Below are 20,160 nucleotides of genomic sequence, written 5' to 3'. Positions count from 1 at the left end.
ATCTTAAAAAGATAAATGCTTTTGTGAGCCCCGGAGGAACTGATGTCCTTTCAGCTTGTTCATCTTTTGCAAGTGGGTGATGTCCTCTTTATCTGCACTCTGGTCATGGTATAAATCATGGATCTCGCACCTTGTCACCTCCTGTGACACCATACTGAATGCTTTAGAACAGCCCACATTAGGTCTGCAGAGTCCCCTTTGTCTCAGGCATTCAGTATTTCAGACTGAAATGCTGCACTCTATGGATGTTATCTGTCTGTAGTAAATCTATACCGTATTTTATCCCAATTTCCATTGTTCTTTTCCTTTTATTGCACTTTCCATTGCACTATCAAAATGACTGGTGCACTTAGTCATAAGGATTTTCTGTTTTGCCTGGATAGACTAGTGTCATTTTGCTGCCAAACTAACTGTCTCTTTCAAGTCTGAAGATTAGTGTTTTGTTTTAATTGCCAGGCAACATTTTTAAACCGTACTAATAGTCAAGCCTTTAACATGTGTAATAAACACTTGTCTGTGCTTCAGAAAGTAAATTATGGTTTAAATTAAAAACTGCACCTGGGCACAGATGGGCTTTGTGATCAATATGCATCTCTGCTTTTGAAGGTACATAGCTCTATTAATCTTTCTCTCTGGTTAGTTTCCATCCTAATAATGTTAAGTAGGTGCAAAAGAGGATTTTTTTTTTTTTTTACTATGCATCTTTTCTATGAGCTTATGAATACAGGTGCAAGACATGTTGAAGTTTAATTTAGAATTTTTCAGTGGCGTTTCTTGCTTATGTTCTTGTAATGCCAGGTGTTTTAAGAAAAGCATATGCATATAACTTTTGTAAATCCTCATTATTTGCTGACTCCACTGTTTTACTTCCTTCAAGTGCTGAATACTGGGTTTAAAATTGGATTAAAAGTGCAAATAAATTTTCCAGTATATCAGTTTGACCTGACATTCGATTTTATTTACTTAATAAATCAATGGATTCTAACTTTTGATTATGACATTTTCCTATGCGGAGAGGTACCCTTCAAGCTTAAATAATAAAATGGCATCATGATACTTCCTACTTACTCCTTTCAATAAAAGAAATTAAAATTACTACTTTAAGTCCAAGCACAATCATTTTTCATTGATTCAAGAATACTGAAGATCATTTCATTGTATGTGCCATGTATTCCATTAGCTGGAGCTCTGGGAACTACTAAGCCCAATCTGAAGAATGGACATAGAACTTTTTCTGCTCTTCAGTCTCTTCCTTCTTCATTGACTGCTTCTATTTTATTGGTTGGTTTAGATGTGTCTTCTTACAAGAGGGAACCAAGGTATTAAGAGACCAAGCAAGAAGTCTGGAATTGAAAACAATCTTTATTTCATATCTCTTGGTTTTGAAGATTTTAGTAGGCAGAAAACTCAATTTTTGCAAGTTCAGTTATCTTTCAACAATATGTAATTTTTTTCTCTATTAATAGATATTAGTCAGTTTAGAGCATTCACTTTAAAAGTTTGTGGGATTGGAGAAGCAAAAAGGCATGGGAGAAAAAGGAATCAAACCAACCTTTTTCTTTCTACTTCAACTACAATGTTGAAAGAGGAGAGATTCACTTGGGTAATTGTGTCCTCACTGTGTGACTTTTATAAATTTTTGTGGCAATTTTTCTGTAAGTTTCTGTGGCAATTTTTCTATAAATTTCTATGTCACTTTTTCTTATGAAAGGCTAGGGCTTTTTTCTTAGTCTGGTAAGAAACTGAGAGGTTCTGGAATAGCCAGAGCTCAATTCTGTATTTCTCTGTTAATATGCAAAGCCTTGCCTGTAAGCATTATAGGCAAGCAACATAATTCTGTACATAATTCAGTGAGTATAAGCTCATAGTATTGGATTCATTTTGAGGCATTTTTTGTAAATCACATAGTCCATAATGCTAATCTTTCTGTGATTAAACCATAACTTGAAGTGGCTGCAAAGATGTAAACATGCATTTACTGACAGAACATTACCACAGCTGGCTGCTGGATATAGGTGCTTATTTATAGCTTATGTGTACCTGAAGAAAATACTTCTTTCACAGATTTGGCAATTTCTGTGTGTGTTAACTGTGAACTGCTCTTTGTGTTCAGTGCTTTTGGTGTTCTGTGGACTTCAAGCCAATATGTGTTCAAGTTTGACTTGGTGCTACAGAGCATCTCAGTTAATTTTGGTGCCTTCCTATCTAGTGGAAAGAAGTGACTATAAAGATCTGGTTATAATATGTGGTCTTTTTTTCTGGAAAATAAAAGCAGATAACACACACTCCAGTTGCTATGTCCATATTATAATTAACAAATGTTCCCAGTATTAGGTAATATTTTATTAAGAAGAATTGAGTGGATGATAAGACCTACATTTTTTGCAGAAAGCATGTCAACTTTTTTATGTGGAAGAATTGGTAATATTCAGACAGCAGGTTTGTTTTTATACTGTTGTTTGCAGTTTTACTCATAGTAGAAGGGAATTAATACCCCCAGTTATGAACAAAGATGACAGAATAGGTACAAGCTTAATCAGAATGTAGATGGGATAATGCCAATTTTAGAAAGAGGTACGTATTTTTCAGTGAAATAGTCATAGCCCATCTTTGTAAAAATAAACCAGCTAAGCAGTTGTGTTGTTTATCTTGGATAAGTGAATTCTGGTAAATTTGTGGGAGTTTGTGAATGATAATTTTTCTTCTTTGTTCATAACAGGAACTCACCAGATGTTGTTGTTGGCTGTATTTATAACACCTCTCACTGATATCTGCTCTGACTTCTCAAAGTTTTTGGAGATGATAGAAACAACATTGGACATGGAAAAGGTATGAATTGTTGTGTGGGTGGGGTTTACTCTGCAATTAAAGTTTCTTACTGAGCTTTGCAATCTGGTCTATACGCATTAAATTTAATTGACCATCTATATTAAGTAGCTAGTGATAATTTAGCTGTGTGTATATAATTTGTTTGAAAATATATGAAGACTGTTACTAGTATATCAGGGTACTCAATGGAACATTCACCTACTATCTCAAAATATCTAGCCAGTGAAAAAATGCTTTGGGTGCATTGATGCTGTGGACTTGAAACCATTTTTTAAAGATCTCATCAGTATTTAAAGTGGAGAAGTAATTCTGTCATTTCTCTACTTCTTTGTTTTTTAAGTTACAGTGGTATGTCTCAAATCTAGAATGTAGTCAGGATATGTTTATTACCTGGGGAGTCTTTTAGGATTTTCTTTTGATTAACCAGGAATTAGGATTATCCTAAGTGAAGGTCTCAGCTGACTGTAGAAATAAGAGAACTACCTAAACATATGCCAGATGTGGTAGTAAGGGCAGTTTGTTGAACTTGTGAAAACTGTAGTGGCTTTAAAATTTTGAACATGCATACTTTTCTCTAAAGGCAGGAGCACTGTCTTTTCTTTCTTTGTATTGTGCATCCATCAGCTGCATTTTACTGTTTATGGAAAGACTTGTTTGATTGACATGTTGCTGTAATTTGTGATGTATGGTAATGAAGAAATTTATAGCTTTATACCAGTTACAGACCATCTGTTGATGCAGTTTGTGTGCCCTGGGACTGTTTTCTTTAAAACTAACAGCTGTTTAAGCCTTCACCCTTCATAGTCCAGCTCTTCAAATTTCTTTTCAGGTTCTACTTTAAAAATGTTTTGTTCTCCTTCTAAACAGAAAAACAAGTCAGTTATTTTTAGTCAAATCCCATAGAATCTGGCATGTTAGATTTGGTTCCCCCCCCGCCTTCAGGGTACTGGAAAATGTCTATAGGTAAGCCAACACTGGTTTTACCAGAAGAATGAACCTTATCCCTATGAATATTAGAATTTCAACTTTGACTTGAAATTCCTCTTAGATTTTCAGGGAGTTCAAATAAAATATGCAATTCTGAGTGCAATTGAAGGATAGGTTGTCATGGCAACTGAATTATGTCAATAATCCATTCTAATATAAAAAGAAACATCTAAGTTCAAAAAGCGTGGGATATGGTTATTCATTTACCTAGCTGTAATAAAAGTTGAGAAACTGTCACTTCCATTCCTATTTATCACAGAATCATAAGGGGTCTTTGAAAAACCATCTACTCCAACCTCCTCCTCAAGTCAGGGCAACTTCAAAGTTTGGTGGTGCATAGCCACCTGGCAGTGGAAGCACAGGGAAGAGGGAGAAAAAAGATGAAATACAACATGCTTCATCCTTGCCTCTTAAAATGTTAAGCTTTGAAAGAACTGTATCTGCTTTTCAATTCAGGAGCTGGGTTGAAATTGGTAGGATTTTTTGGTGATACTATGTAGGTTCCTGCCTAAGTCTCTAGAGCCTCTTTTGAGGCAGAAATTACTGTTTCAAAAACTTCAGTTTCTAAAGGCTTCTTGTCTTGAAAAACCCCATGCTTTTACACTCTGTCTTGATTAGCTGCCTAAGTCCAGGGCAGCAAACAAATTACATGACAATTTCATTCCCTTTCACTTCCCTTTTTGCCCTGCCTACTGTTCAGTTATTTGTTTGCAAATATATGTGCAGACAACTCCATTTCAGCAGAAAGGAGTCTGTTAAATTGGTATGAAGTATATTATGTGAGAAAACAAGTATTTGAGATGTATTTGTTTTGCAGTTGAATTAGACACCAGCTGTCACAAACAACATTGCAAGACAACATTATGTATATAAAAAATTAAGTGAATTAAGTAAATTCATTTTACTGTGTGTGATCAGGGACATGTTTTTTTTCATTGCCTATGATAATACAAATTTTTTCTTGTTATTTTTGTCTAGGTGGAGAGTCATGAATTTCTTGTCAAGGCTTCTTTTGATCCTAATTTAACAGAATTAAGAGAGAAGATGAATGAACTGGAAGAAAAAATGGAGTCCTTACTAAAGACTGCAGCCAAAGAACTAGGTAGAGTTTGTAACTGCCTTTGATTCGTGTCTCCTTTGTAAAATGTTTTGCAACCAAGTGATGAAAATGGGTATAAAGGAGTTAAAGGGTTAAATGATGTTTGCATTATTATATTATTGAGTTGAGGTGACTTTGGTTGTGGCAGTACAAGCAGTTGTAAACGGATTTTTGGTTTATAACTTGGCCTTTGTTATTTTTTTAATCAGCATTCCACAATATTTCAGAAATCATCACATATGTTGCAGAATCTTATTTTGTAGAACTGTAACTCATCAAACTCTTGGCTAAGTTTAGTTCTGTTTTACATTCTTTGAGGACCTGCACTGACACTTTTCCCCCCTCTATGTATTATCCTGAGTGTCCATTCAGTTTTCTCTTGATGTTCCTTGCAAAATGTAATTCGTAAGCAAATGAGACATTTAAAGAGTTGATTATCCTATGCAGAAAATTCCATGTGCAGCTTATGAATCAGGCATTGAAAGAGCAACTTTAAGAAAAAGCCACCAACTTGTAATGCAAATATGGCAAGGAAAATTGGCAACACTGTACTTATTTTGGGTTACACCTTTAAAAGCTTGCAATTTTTTTTGTCTCAATTTCTTTTAGTAAAAAGATGATACCTGGGATAAGAAGGAAAACCAAGATTGTGGAGGGATGGAATGAGAAATCTTATGACAGAACTATGTGTTAGTAGAATAATCACAAGAGTACAGGTGCTGTGCTAACAGCAGCAATGCAGAGTGTCCTTGCATTTTTCACCTTCCTGGAGAATTCATAGCAATACAGTAATTGTGAGCCTGATAAGAATATGCAGTTTGAGAGCATCTTAAAGTTACTTTAAGCAGAGAATGAATCTATATATTTGTGTTTGGTCTGGGTATTTCTCATACCTGTACAGAACTAAAGCAAGTCTACCCAATTAAATCTTGGGTGCTGAGGTCTAGTGAGCAGGAATAGCACGGGCTGCAGAATTTGTGATAATACAGCTGGTTTCTTTTCATCTGAAAGGTCTGGAAGCTGGCAAAAATATCAAACTGGAGGCAAATTCACAGTTTGGACATCATTTTAGGGTAACTTGCAAGGAGGAAAAAGCTCTCCGTAACAATTCGAAATATGGAATCATTGATACACAGAAGAATGGTGTGAAATTTACTAACAGGTATGAGATTATACTGATAATTTTTTAAGCCTGTTCTGAAAGTAATAGAATTGTGCCTTTATAATTATGCTGATAAACTGGATTCCCTACAGATTTTCACCTTTTTAATTGGCTCACAGATTGAAATATTGAGCAGGATTGGCATAGAGTTTGTTAAAAGCTGCATTCCCCATTTATGTTGCCAACTGTTATCTATTTTTGGTCCTGTGACTTGGGCTAATTTCTCTGTTTTTGCTGCAGCAAGTATCATAATTGCTTTTACTGTGAGTGTTTATACAGACACAAGCTGCAGTAGGGAAAGAGCTATTTATGTTTATCACCAAATGTGACATGCAGAATTTTGTTGGTGATTACCTTTTTTTCCCCCCACTTTGTTCCAAATCCTCTCTAATTTCTGTAAGTCCTGTGTATTCAACTTCAATTCTATGGCTCTTCTGATTGAGCTATTAAAAAATTTAGGTCTTCAGGCTAATTGCATTGAGGCTGTTTCAGTGTGTCCTTGTCTGGACAGCAGTTCTGACACAGATCAACTGAAAAGTCTATATTTTTTGGTCGAATTTTAGCTCTTTTAGAGCATTTTAGCAGGAGCAAGGGCTGCATCAGTCGTCAGATGTTTCTCTGTTCTTCAGTGTTTTTAAACAGAGCAAATGAAGCAGAAAGTTCCATGTGCAGAATTGGGTAATAACTTAGGTTGAAGGCTACTTCTTATTCCTCACTCAAAGCAGATGCACCTTGGAAATTAGATCCTGTCTCAAGCTTAGATGGGATAGCCCAAGGCTTTGCCCAAGTGCCCGTCCTCTAAAATGTCCTTCACAGCCTTGTGGGGTACAAGTTCCAGTGCTGAATTACTATATTTATGAAAACTTTTCTAATCAGATATAATGAGACTTTTCCTTGCAGAAACTTGGGATCTTAGGATCTCTCTCATTTTTTTGCTCTGCACCTCCAAGGAGAGTCTGTTGCCTCTTCCCTCCAGGCTGAACTCAGATTCTCTCAGCCTGGGCAGGCATCTCTCTGAGCCTTGTCCTTGTGTGCCACATGCTCCAGCTCTATACCTTTGTGGTGACCATCTGCACCAGGTTCAATGTTGGGAAGACAAAACCCAAAACCAGAGATGTCATCTCAGGAGTGCTGAATAGAGGGGAAGAATGACTTCCATCAACATTCTGTGGGTCCACTCTAGCAATGCAGCTAGCATGGGCTTGGCCTTCTCTGCCTCAGGGGCACACTGCTGGCCTGTGTTCAGCTTCTTGTCCACTAGGTGGGATGGTGTAGTGACTGGTTTCTGTTAATCACTCACTTCCATAGTTATAAACCCTTATCTTTGAAAAGGAGGGCAAACATACGGGTTCACACCAGCCAATATGTTGGTGTATTTCGCACCAATTTACTTAAATGAACAAAGTGTAAACTTTAATTGCGGTTTGTTTGAAAATTTACTGAGGATATTTTTTAAAAACATCCCTGAAATGTAAAACAGCTTTTTGTGGTTCTAAATATGTTGTGAATCTAAATGTATGATGAAGTTAAGCTTTTCTGTAACTGAGAAGATGTACTTAGAACCTGTACTGTGTCATCTGTTACTTTCCCTTAGTGAAGCAGCCCATGCATCACTAATAAAAAAGACTTCTCTGTGCTTAGTTAAGTTATAGTTGCTTCTGTAGGTGGTACTAGAAGCACAAGACTGACTTCTGCCTATAGTGTGGGCACACTACTTGGGTGTGTTTCTTATTCAGTCTTGCAGACTCCTGTTCTTTGTTCAGGAGACAAGCCTGAGAAGAATAAAAACTTGTTTAAACTCTTGTGTTTATTTCAGCTTACCTTAGTTTGAAGACCAGAACCTGTTCATAGTGACAGTAATTAACTTAGGTTTTTATTAATGAAAGAAGTCAGTGCCTTCAGATCTGATAAGCCTGTTGTATGACTCTGGGCTAATTACACAGTTGCTTAGCAGCAAAATGTAGCAAAATAGCCAGAAATTCAGTTTTAAGAGCTAGTCCTTATCACATAGCAGCTCTATAACAAACAGATGTTTTTGAGAGTCATGTGTTGATGCTAGAATTTCTGATTTGGCCCTTATGGGTGATCTTAAACTTGGAATTAACCTTGAAGCTGTCTTGGTGTGGATGAATTGTAGGTCAGTTGCTTTGTGGTCTTTGTGCTGAGCGTTGCTGTTAAAGCAGGTGGGGGCACTTGGTATTGACTCACAGGAGGAGGCCAGAAATTTGGCATTATAGGTGAAGGCAGAACATCACAGCTTCTAAATACTTTTGTTTTGTTCACAGCAAACTGAGCGCCATCAATGATGAATATATAAGGAACAGGGAAGAGTATGAAGAGGCTCAGGATGCAATTGTTAAGGAAATCATTAACATTGCTTCAGGTGAATATGCCACTGTTGATGTGTCACATTCTGGAGTGCTGGGAGGACTTGCTGTTTCTTTGAGGGTCTTTTACAGAGACAAACTGTAATATTCTCCAAAGAATTAGTGTGAAAAGTGAGGTGTGGCTTTTAGACAGCTCTTGGAAGTTTGAAATACGAATTTTCTTATGTCCCTAGACTCTTTCCTGGCATTGCTGCAGATGTGCAGTAATGAGGTGTGTGGAAATGCTAATCCCATAACTGGAACAAAAATAAGGCCATAAAGGCCACATCTATCCTCCACCTAATTCCCTGACTCTGGGCATCTTCACCCAAACTGCAGAAGAGGTAAAGGACAGTAGAGAGCTGAAGGAGTGGGACCTGAGGTCTAAGAACATTGATATGCAATATAAGATCAAGCAGTCATTACTTATATGGCAATAACAATTCTTGGTTTCCTAAGTTATTTCCATATATTTTGCTCCAAGACCTCCTACTTACAGGGCATTCTTTACTATCCTTCACCGAAAGCAGAAGAGACACTGGGGAATTTGGACTGTAGACTCCAGTCCCTCATCCCTTTCACTGAAGAAAATCAAACACCAAAACTTAAAAAGCTGGTACTGGAGATGCTGGGCCAACTAGCCTGGTGTCACAGGCACTGTATCTGACAGAGCCTTCCGTCCCATCAGTCACACAAACATAGACGGCTGCTGTGTCTGAACTGTCTGTGCTGTGTCTCTGGTGACTTTGCTTGCATGAGCATCAGAATGCAGTGTGTTATTCAGGAAAGAAACCTACTGGATTTCCAGATGAGGGAGAATAATCAAAATGGCCTCACCTCCTCCTTTTCTTAGTCTGAGGAAGTCTCCTTGATATTCAAGGCATGGAAACTTTAGGATTGCATCCTGGAATCTGCCAGGAGGTGACTTTCATCTTGAAGAAAATTGTTACTGCAGATGAATTAACTTGATGGAGTCAGTGTAGGCTTCAAGGTACCCTCTCAGCAAGAGGGAAAGAATGGCTAATGACACTGATAATTTGTGTCTCCTCAATGTAAACCAGGTTATGCAGAGCCCATTCAGACGATGAATGATGTGATAGCTCAGCTGGATGCCATTGTCAGCTTTGCCCACGTGTCCAACGGAGCGCCCCTGCCTTACATCCGGCCTGTCATTCTGGAGAAGGGACAAGGCAGGATTGTCCTGAAAGGTGCCAGGCATCCCTGCATCGAAGTGCAGGATGAGGTGGCCTTCATCCCCAATGACATTACATTTGAGAAGGGCAAGCAGATGTTCCACATTATTACTGGTAAATATTTCTGTTCTCTTTCTTGTTTGTTATTTACTTTGTAAATGTCTCGAGTATTTCCAGTAATGGTGCCTTTTTAAAAAGAAAAAAAGAAAACAAAAACAAGCAAAACAAATCAGCAACCTAATAAAATTCTGTCAAAACAATTTCTCTCATCAAGGGCAAGTAGCTACTGAGTTACTCATCTTTCTGCATGCAATGTTCATGTGAAATGTTTCCTTTGACTGAGAATATTCTACATGTTTCTGCACATACAGGCATATTTCTCATCATCCAAACTAACAGTAATGGAATTGGTTATTGTGATTTTTAGTTGTAGTGCACTGTTTGGAGGTGATCACTAATCTACAAAGAGTCATTTGTGAAGAAAAGAGAGGCTGCTTGGACAGTAGAAAATAAGGAATTAGTCCTTCCTTAAAGTAAGGCCTTAGTGAATGTAACTCCACATGCCAGACCACCTCAGGAGCTGAAAAGCCTGACCCTGCTAAACTGATTTGGAAAATTCCACTAGGAATCAATTGTACTGTAGCCACGTTTTTGTAGGCAAGATTTTAAGCAGCCTCTTTGTTAGTGTTTTATTTGTGGAGTATTAAAGTTGATTTTAAATGCAAAACATGTTTCAATGACTGTACCATTTTTTTACCCTTTTCTCTGGTGTAATTAAGATAATTTTACTACACACGAAAACATTTTTAGTGTTTATAGATTTAATTGAATCTTAATTTCCACCCAGATGTCCTTAACATACGTTCTGAGTAGCGAAGATCTGAAATTAGAGAATGATTAATGAGCACTTCTAACATAATCAAAAAGAAAAACTGAAAATCTGAATAAATGCATGGTAACACGCTTCTTTTTCTGGTTAGCGAAAGTGTAAAATTGGTTTAATGAACAGTTTTCTGTATAATAACTTTTTATTTCATTTGTATTTCAGTTACAATTAACTACTTAATATCTGGGTTTGCTGATTCTGAGTCACGCATTAGCTTGTACCCAGTCTGTAACTAAGCTGTTTCATTTTTACAGAGAAATTTTAATAGTTATTTGAGGTGAAAACAAATTATGACCATTCTTAAGCAGAACGAAATACTGATGATTTTTAATTTAAAGCTTATTAGTTTTAGGTATCACCACGTGTTTTACATGAGTGCTTATGCTTGTGAAAAAAGTCCCAAAACTTAAAAAGGCCATTTAAGTTCTGTGATCACGATTTTTTTTTTTAAGAGGAGCATTCAGTAAGACAAACAAGCAACAGAGCAATAAGTTTAAACCCTCTTTGTTTCAATTTAGAGCCTGTTCTCCTTTAAAAGAATTGTTGAATTGTAAAAAGATGATGCTTGTCAAAATAATTTTTGGACAAATTGTTCTTTAGGCCCTAACATGGGGGGAAAATCCACCTACATCCGGCAGACGGGAGTGATTGTTCTTATGGCCCAAATTGGGTGTTTCGTGCCGTGTGAGTCTGCAGAAATAACCATTGTGGATTGTATCCTGGCTCGGGTGGGAGCAGGAGACAGCCAGCTGAAAGGAGTGTCTACTTTCATGGCTGAAATGCTGGAAACTGCTTCAATCCTTAGGCAAGTCTTGTGCTTTTGTTTGATTGCGTTGGTTGGGGTTGATGGCAAAGGAGGTGCACTAAGAGATGCATTTGAGATTTTTCTTTTGTGGGGAATATCAGTGGAGAATCTCAAGTTCTTTTTAGCTGGTACATAAGTTCTTGAAGTAGCCTTCTGTTTATTCCAGTGGTCAATACAGGAGGCCAAAGTCTAAATAGGACAAAGAACCTAATTTGGAATGATCTGTGTGATGTTGTGTCTGCACTATATTTGTAAATATGAAGGGTCTTTTGCCTCTTCCATTCTCTGCATCCACAGCATAACTTGTGATATCCAATATCCAGAGTTCGTGCTGCCATCAAGCATTAACAAATATTCTTGTGTTTTTAGGACAGCAACTGAAAACTCCCTGATAATCATTGATGAACTGGGAAGAGGAACTTCTACCTACGATGGCTTTGGCTTAGCGTGGGCTATCTCAGAATACATTGCCAGCAAAATCTGTGGGTTTGCCATGTTTGCTACACACTTCCATGAACTCACAGGTCTTGCTCAGCAAGTGCCAACAGTAAATAACCTCCATGTCACTGCTCTGACCAGCGATGACACACTGACAATGCTTTATCGTGTCAAAGAAGGTAAGACCGTGTCTCAACTTCATTTTGCCCTGAGAGAGAAAAATCTTAATGGAAAAATACCACCCCAAATTCACGTCATACTCCAGGCTTGGGGTTTATAAATATATATATTCTTCTCTGAACATAGTGTATGTGACAGGAGCTCTGTCCATGTGTGAACACAGTAGGTGATGTTGATTATTTCTTAAGCTTTCTAGGCTATTTTGACCCCTCAAGTTGATGTTTTTGAGTTGCTTTCTTTTTCTTTTTTAAAGGCAGAGAGAAGAGTTCCAGAAGGTTATTTTCTGTTTTCCTAAAGCAGCCATTTTAACCTGCTCTAATGAAAGAGACTTATATTTCTTAAAATGTTCTTTTAAAAGAAATAGGTGCACCTTCTGTGTGCTGACAGTTTTCAGTAATGTCTATTTTATTGTAATAAGACTTACTCTTATGTTGCTCAATTTATATAGTACTTTGATGTAGGAAAAATTATATGGGTAATTTTTAGCAAATGGCATCATAGTGAAACAACAAGTAGCCTGTTTTGTTAGTGTAAGATGAGTTAGGTGTATTTAAAGTCTTCCAGTGGATCCAGTTATTCCTTTCATTATAAAATGAAACAATTTTTAATTGACCATAAATTTCATCTATTCCTGCTTCTTTATATCCCCCATCATTTGTTTTTGCTCACTTCAGTAGTAGTCTGTACTTGATGTGGAATAAAGCAGAGCTGTAACTGTGGCTTGCAAGGTGTGCCCATTTATGGCATTCTAATTTAGTTCTGAACTCTACAGTGACTTTGGATTGTTCTCACTAGAGCATTTCAGTCCGGTTGGCAAACTCTGGGCTGAGATTTCGATTTAAAATGTGGGCAGAGTACTCTTTCTTACTCTGCATACTTCTTAATTTTCCTCTCCTGGGTTCCACAGCAAAGGAATGAGTTAGATAACACTTGAATGGGTAGAGCAGGATTACTGTAGAACACTCTGGCTATCCTGGATCTGATACCTTGCTAGTTTTATTCCTATGACATTGCTAATTGCCTATTTCTTACTCATTTCTTCTGGTTTTAAATCCGTTAAATTTCTTCATTTCTTGCCGTTAAATTACATGTATGACCATTCTAATTTTGTGTTCCCCTCTGGCTGTAATCTTGCAGTTAGGTTTTGGGTACTCTTCTGTAAAGCTTGGGAGACTGCTCTGAGCAAGGGGAATCACAGCAGGAGCAGAAGTACTGCTCTCCTCTGGCTTTGCTGAGAGTCTACTCAAAACTGGGTGAATTAGCTCTGTCTGCCACAGCCCTGTACCTTTAAACTCTGTGTCCTTGCCTTTTGGGATCTTTATTCCTTAGAAATGGGTTCTGTGGGAGCACTTTCCTAGGGAATACCCAGTTTTTTGCTTGAATATTACTCCAAATTGCTGTGGCCTTGGTTCCCAGCCAGTCCCAGTGGAGAGGTGGTGTCTGTGGTACTTTCCTGGTTTGCTGTTTCCCATCTTCTTCAGCACATATTGAGTTCCTTCCATGAAGTGAAGGTTCATAGCCCTCTGAATGTGTTGCTCAAATTGGTGCTTAAAAGGTGATTTAGTGTGGCATTGGAACTGAAGAAAAATAGCCATAAACTGCTGCAAGTGTACATGGAAACCAAGGGGTTTCTGTGCAGCAAGAGATGGTGATGTACAGAATCTGCAAACAAGTCATCTTTAGGTGCCTAATTTTGACCATATTTGTCGAGGAGGGAATCAATAGACACTATATCAAAACCTATTAATTTACATCCTTTGGAACAGCAGCTCATACAATAAAACCCCCAAATATTCCCCAAACAGTTGGGTGAGTTCTCTTCCTTCAACCCACTCCTTTTGTTTTTAAAACCTGTATTAATTCAGCCATTCTGGTTGTGATAAAAACTGTAGAAGCCCAGTTTCATATTTTTCTTCAATCGTTTTTGCCATTTTTAGTCATACACATCTTTTATTTGTACATGCAATGTCTTTTCATTCCATCCATTTTCTTGAAAGTACTATTTAGCATGGAGACACAATATTTTTTATCTATCTACTTAAACCTCTGTCAGAGGAGATACAGCACTATGAAATCTGCATCTTTAAATATCTGTTCTCCAATTAGATATCCGTCTTCCACCTAAGTTTTTGCATTTAGTGTTGTGCTCTTTCTCTTTTGGAATTGTTGTACTGCTCCATCAAGGATGTACGTATAGGCAGCTCAGTGTCATTTGAAATGTATAACTAAACCTGAGAAACATGACAAGGAACTTTTATACAGTGTTTTCAACCATGTCTTCATGCTTCAAGAGTGGCAAAATCACCAGAAGAGGAGACACATGAATTACTGTTCTCCAGGCGTCTGCTCAGGATTCTCTGAGCTGAGAACTGAGTTATCTCTGGGTCTGAGGAAGCGTGTCTTTTTAATACAAAATCAAGAAGACTAATTTCTGCTTAAATGTGTTAATTTCCTGTAATAAACCTGAGAGATTACAGGGTTAGTAAAACAGAAAAAGTCTAAATACTAAGTTTTCCTTCATCTATTCTTTGATTACCCAGTATTTAATAGATGATTGTTAAAAAAAAATAACCTGTCATTTTGCAAGTGTAATTAATTTATTCTGAACTCCTTGCTGGAGACCAGAATTAAAAGGATGTAGTAATGTCTGTGGGAGGGCAAATGGAATTATGATAATGTAAACAAATAAGAGTTGATAGATTTTATCAAAGGGCTTTTGATAGTGAAGTGAAAATTGTTTTATGTAACTGTGTATGATTTATGTATTCTGAGCAATTATGGGGACTTTTCTCAAACATGTTATAAACAGTGTATTAATTGAAGTAAGTGTGAAGTTACAGTTGAAAGATTTTGATATAATTAAATATGACTCTTCAAGACTGAGGAATTACATGGTACAGATGCAAAGGAAGAGAGGGGTGATTGAGACTACAACTTTTTTAATATTTATTTATACGCACATATGTATTTATATAGGTATACAGTAAATGTCAGATATACCTATTAAATACATTCAAATTATTATATTCTACAGACTGTGTCAAAATACTTTAATAAAAATCATTGTACAATTTCATTTAAGTACTAGAGGGAAATTCTCTCTGCCTGAAGTGTTTTCCATTTCATCTTGAAGCACTTTGGAGCTCTGCAAGTACTGCTCTAATAGAGCTTAATTAAATAAGAGCATATTTTTTATTCTGTGTTATCATTTTTAGTAGAAAAGGTAAATCAAAAGTGTTGGGGAGAACCAAATAATGTCATGCACTTAATTCTTCAGAACAGAAAACTATTACAAGCATGTCCATATAATCTCTGTGTAGCCGTATTATCTTCTGAGAATTCTTAACTGTTGGGTTTTTTCTCTGCATCCAGGTGTTTGTGACCAGAGTTTTGGAATACATGTAGCAGAGTTGGCAGCATTCCCAAAACATGTGATAGAATGTGCAAGAGAGAAAGCTTTGGAGCTGGAAGAGTTTCAAAACATTGGCAGGTTCACGGAATCTGAAGGAGAACCACCAGCCAAGAAATTATACGGAGAAAGAGAGGTTTGCTATCAGAAATAATTTTTAAAATTTGAATAGCTGAAGCAAAATCATTTAAGGATTCATATTCCTCCAAAGCATGAGGATAATTACCCTGTAATGTGTTTTTCCATAGCAAAATGGCTTGGCTACAATGTTCATTAGGAGCTGAAGAGATATTCAGGGGTAGTGGGTTTGATTTAGACTAATTTCAAGTTAATGTAGGCAAGAATTTTATTTAAAACTGTAGATTTAAGATAAAGCTTTTACCATTTTGTAGAATATTCTTGGCTCTGCAGTTGGGTCACACCTGGTTTTGCTCCTCCTTATCTGAGTGTTCATTGGTGCCGAGTTCTTACAGCCCAGTTTGATCTGATCTGTTCACACCAGAGAAAAGCTGAATACCCACCTTCTCCTTTGTGCCCTTCCATGCCCCATCAGATCTGTCACATCCCAGAAGCTGATCATATCAAAGAACACGGCAGTCAGTACCTGGAATGTCTGATTTACAGCTGTCACAAAGTGAAGTTTCGTTGAAGAAGCTTTGTTAGGAGGCAGTGTGAAGGAAAACAAAGGCTGCAGGAAGCTTTTACAGAATGTCCTGTTGCTGGATTAGGAGTCCTGACAGTGGCATCTGTGGCAGCCTCCTGGGAAATCCACGTGCTGCTGCTTTGTGGCTTGTGTTGGTTTTTGTCAGTAGCTGGGTCCTCCTTGCTGCATGCATACAAACCTGCTTCCAGAGCTTAGTCCCGTGTCCCAGCAGTCAGCCTGGAACTCCTCATGTACCAGTGCACATGTCAGTACCAGTCAGCCTTGTTCCACAGGCATTGCCTTCTGGCAGCCTCTGTACTACTCCAGTGTATGGAGGCCTTGAGATGTTAGTCCACATCCAAAACACTTCCTACGTTTTAAAAGCCTTTGCTCTAGACAAAGGCTGTTACCTGTTACTTTATTTTCAGTTTCAGAGGTCAACTGCATTTGTTGTTCCTGGCTCAGGAAGTGGACCTGATGCTTTAAATGAACAATCTCTGGTTTATTCTGCTTTTTACTGCCAGAAAGCTTTAACCTCCAGCTACCTCAGTTGCTTCACTATTACCTTTCCTATGTCAGGTATCAGGTTGAAGGGCTTTTTAGATTACTTGGACCTGCTGCATGGTCCTAAGTTGGTGTAAATTAAATTGACATAGCAAACACTTGTGGCAAATGACAGCATCATGTTTTATTCTTGGGTGTTTCAGTAATACATAATATTCCATAAACCCTCTGGGCAATAGAAAGGCAGAGCTTTAGATGTCTCACCCAGAGAATTTGTCTGCCTTGGTTAACATCATGTGTAGAGGGAACAGGGTGCTATTACTTTTTGGAAACTTCTACACTGAAAACTACTCCATCAGTCTTAAACGATAAGAGGAAAACTAAGTAAACTTTTCAGTAGAATTCTACAATGCAGAGGACTAGACAACTTCTGCATTCTGGGCCAATTGTTTCCAATACAGGGATTCTGAATACCTTTCATTGCAATGTTTGTTCTTGCTATTTAAGTCAGATTGTTTAGAAGCTCCACTTTGCCTGTTTGTGTAAAAGCATATGCATAAAGCTTAATTATCATCTGTTCTCCTTGGTGACGGCCACTCTGCAGTTGCTTGGTTACAATTTGTCCTTTGCTTTTGCGTATTGAAATATTGCTTGATTGACAGTCCCTTCTAAAAGTAACTAGTTTGGGTAATCTGACCATTCTGGTGCTGTTACTGCTGGCAGTCTTCACCTCATGTGGCTGCACACTGGAATTAAATGTGAAACTTACAGGAGACCATAATGTTAAATATTGTATTTATGCTGATCAACTGGTGCTTTTTGCTCACTCATTGAAAATGAACTTCTGGTACCAGCATAAGTGGGTTTTTTTTTTTTGGTGTTCAGAACTTGATAGCAAGGACAAAAATAACCATGATTTTTGACTGAGTTTCTGCTGCTGAACAATACTTTGTATCTTTAGGGAATCTGGAAAATTCCTGTTTGCAATCTAAACATCTTTTCTGTTTTCTTTTCCTTCTCTTCATTTCAGGAAGGTGAAAAGATAATTCAGGATTTTCTTTGTCAAGTGAAAGCATTGCCCCTGACAGATATGTCAGAAGAAGACATCAAAGTGAAGTTGCAACAGCTGAGAAATGATGTTCTGGCAAAGAGCAACAGTTTTGTGAATGAAATAATATCTCGAACGAAAGTTACATCATGAAACGTGTGAGAACAGGATACAGCTCTTGAAGCGTTTTTGTGTTGAAAGAACTATAATTTTCTTGTCTTGTAGCTTTTATACTTTATTATACTTGTACTGATTTATGTAGGCATTTTTTCTTGGATTGTAATTATTTTGTAAAAAATTCTGAGCACATTACATGCCAGATTCCTGCTTTAGTTTGAATCGTTTTATCCTTTAGAAGTTCACAATAAATTCGTTTTTTCATATTGAGAGTTACTGACTGAGCAAACAAAATGTGTAATACTTTACCAGAAGTGTGCTGGAAAGTTTAACAGTTAAGGTGTCAAACAATTGCCGGAGCCTTGGAAAGCAGTGGTGCCTACACCCAATCTTTGTCCTAGACCATGATTCTTTTTTGTGTGATGCAGTTACATTAATTAATTCACTGAAGATTTAGTAATGCTGTGTTAATGCTACATTAGAAAAACCATCTAAGTGTGTCCAGTTAGCCAAAGAAGGCCAATGGCATCTTGGCCTGTATCAGCCAGTGTGGCCAGCAGGACCAGCAGTGATTGTCCCCCTGTACTTGGCACTGGTGAGGCCACACCTGAAGTGCTGTGTCCAGTTCTGGGGCCCTCACTACAGGAAAGACATTGAGGTGCTGGAGAGACTCCAGGAAAGGGCAGTGGAGCTGGGGAAGGGTGTGGGGCACAAGTCTGTGGAGCAGCTGAGGGAGCTGGGGTTGTTCAGCCTGGAGCAAAGGAGGTTCAGAGGAGACCTCACCCTCTTCATCTCCCTGGAAGGAGGGTGTAGCCAGGTGGGGATCAGTCTCTTCTCCCCCATAACAAGTGATAGGACAAGAAGAAACAGCCTCAAACTTCACCAGAGGAGTTTTAGATTGGGTATTGGGAAAAATTTCTTCACCAAAAGGGTTATCTGTCAAACCGTGGAACAGGCCACCCAGAGAAGTGATAGAATCACCATCCTGGAGGTGCTGACTATAGCTATAGATGTGGCACTCAGGGACATGGTTCACTGGTGGCCTTGGCCATCCTGGGTTAATGGTTGAGCTCCATAATCTTTGGTCTTTTCCAACCAGATATTTCTGTGGTTTGTCAGAAATTTTTTGCGTGTGTACCTGCACAGGGGGGGCGGTGAGGTGGGTGGCTGGAAAGGATTTTTTTTGTTTGCTATGTGAATGGTAATGCTTGAGTCAAATATACTACAGGCCTGCTCTTCCTGCCTGAGTTGTGGTTTTGTAATGTAAGCAGAGGCTGGGGTGAAGTTATATTTTAACTGGAACATCTGAGCTGGTCATGATTAGTGAAGGCTGTCTACAAAGTAAGAATGGATTGATTTTTATCTGATGTGCTTCTCTCATTGAGGCAGTTTGAAAGCATGCTGGTACAAGTTTATTTTCTCCGCGAAATTTAGCATTTTAAATTGTAACTGAAGAATACTACCTATATTTAAAACTGTCAGCGTTGAAAGACTAATGGGAAAAGGTGTTTGTCGCAGGAGATGATAGAAATAAAATCATGCTGAAGATGTTATTAGCAAACTCTGGCTATGTTTAGAGATTGCATCAGTGGATGTGTGCTGGGGACAGCAGTGCTGCTGTTAAAGCTGTGCTATAGCCTTGTGTCAGGGATTAATGTGTTGCAGTGGTCTGCATTTAAACATTTAAATAGTCATAAAAGAGGTGTGATGTTCAGTTTGCTGTTAGATAATGCTTGTACTTAGACCAGGACATCTGCTTAACAGAAGCACTAAAGGCTTATTTGAGAAGTTGGGGTGCTGCATAACACCTTTCTGGCCTTTAAATTAAAATGCATTCTGCTTACAAAGACAAAAACAGATTTGCGTTTACAAACAGCACAGTTGATTCATGGTCTGGGAAAGTGGGTGAATGAAAAAATCTGTTGCATAAAGTAACAATGCATGTTTTTGCAATTTTGATTGTTTCAACCATCAAAGTATCCAAAAATGTTGGATCAAACTGCTTTAGGTATTGCTAGAAATGGGCAGTTCCTGTGAGGCTGGAATGGCTGGTACTGACAGCCTCTTCCTATGTATGCTGAGATCCCTGTGGTCTGAGCAAAGATGCCCCTTGCTCAATGTCGTGGCCATCTGACCAAGAGAACAGGCATAAAACCATCAGAGGTCATCTCTTTCAGGAATTTCTGTATTTTTCCCTTTGACCCTGTGTGCACTTTTAAGTATCTGCTTAGCCAAGGAGTTCCTCACTGAGCTGCCACCAGCAAGAGGATGGGACTTCTCTGCTTCCCTCAGTCCCCTTTATGTTCTTGGTGTCCACTCTCTCCTTGCTGGGTGCAGTGCACCAGTGCTGTGTGTCTGCAGTGTGCTGAGGACAGGCTGCTTTTATTTTTGTATTGCAGGTGGAGGCTGAGAGAGGTGTTCCTGTGTGGCCAGATTTGCTTGTCAGGGTGAAAGGTGCTCGTGTGTTACTCAGGAGTGGTGGAACCCGCTTTGG

General features: G+C 38.2%; 1 protein-coding gene across 1 annotated transcript in view; it reads left to right on the top strand.

The window, feature by feature from the left end:
- The window catches only part of MSH2 (mutS homolog 2), a 45,326-nt gene extending 27,388 nt beyond the window's left edge, over positions 1-17,938 (top strand). Inside the window, exons 8-16 of the mRNA XM_014877461.2 lie at positions 2,720-2,829; positions 4,795-4,918; positions 5,927-6,077; positions 8,363-8,460; positions 9,505-9,750; positions 11,123-11,327; positions 11,697-11,944; positions 15,318-15,490; positions 17,532-17,938. Of these exons, the coding sequence (XP_014732947.1) occupies positions 2,720-2,829; positions 4,795-4,918; positions 5,927-6,077; positions 8,363-8,460; positions 9,505-9,750; positions 11,123-11,327; positions 11,697-11,944; positions 15,318-15,490; positions 17,532-17,702 (1,526 nt within the window). The 3' untranslated portion in view covers positions 17,703-17,938. The remainder of the gene's footprint in view (positions 1-2,719; positions 2,830-4,794; positions 4,919-5,926; positions 6,078-8,362; positions 8,461-9,504; positions 9,751-11,122; positions 11,328-11,696; positions 11,945-15,317; positions 15,491-17,531) is intronic.
- The last annotated feature ends 2,222 nt before the right edge of the window (positions 17,939-20,160 follow it).

Source organism: Sturnus vulgaris, chromosome 3, assembly GCF_052056855.1.
Source record: "Sturnus vulgaris isolate bStuVul1 chromosome 3, bStuVul1.hap1, whole genome shotgun sequence".
NCBI classification, from domain to species: Eukaryota; Metazoa; Chordata; class Aves; order Passeriformes; family Sturnidae; genus Sturnus; species Sturnus vulgaris.
Note: the sequence above shows the minus strand (reverse complement) of the source record. Positions and strands in the feature narration are given on the sequence as shown.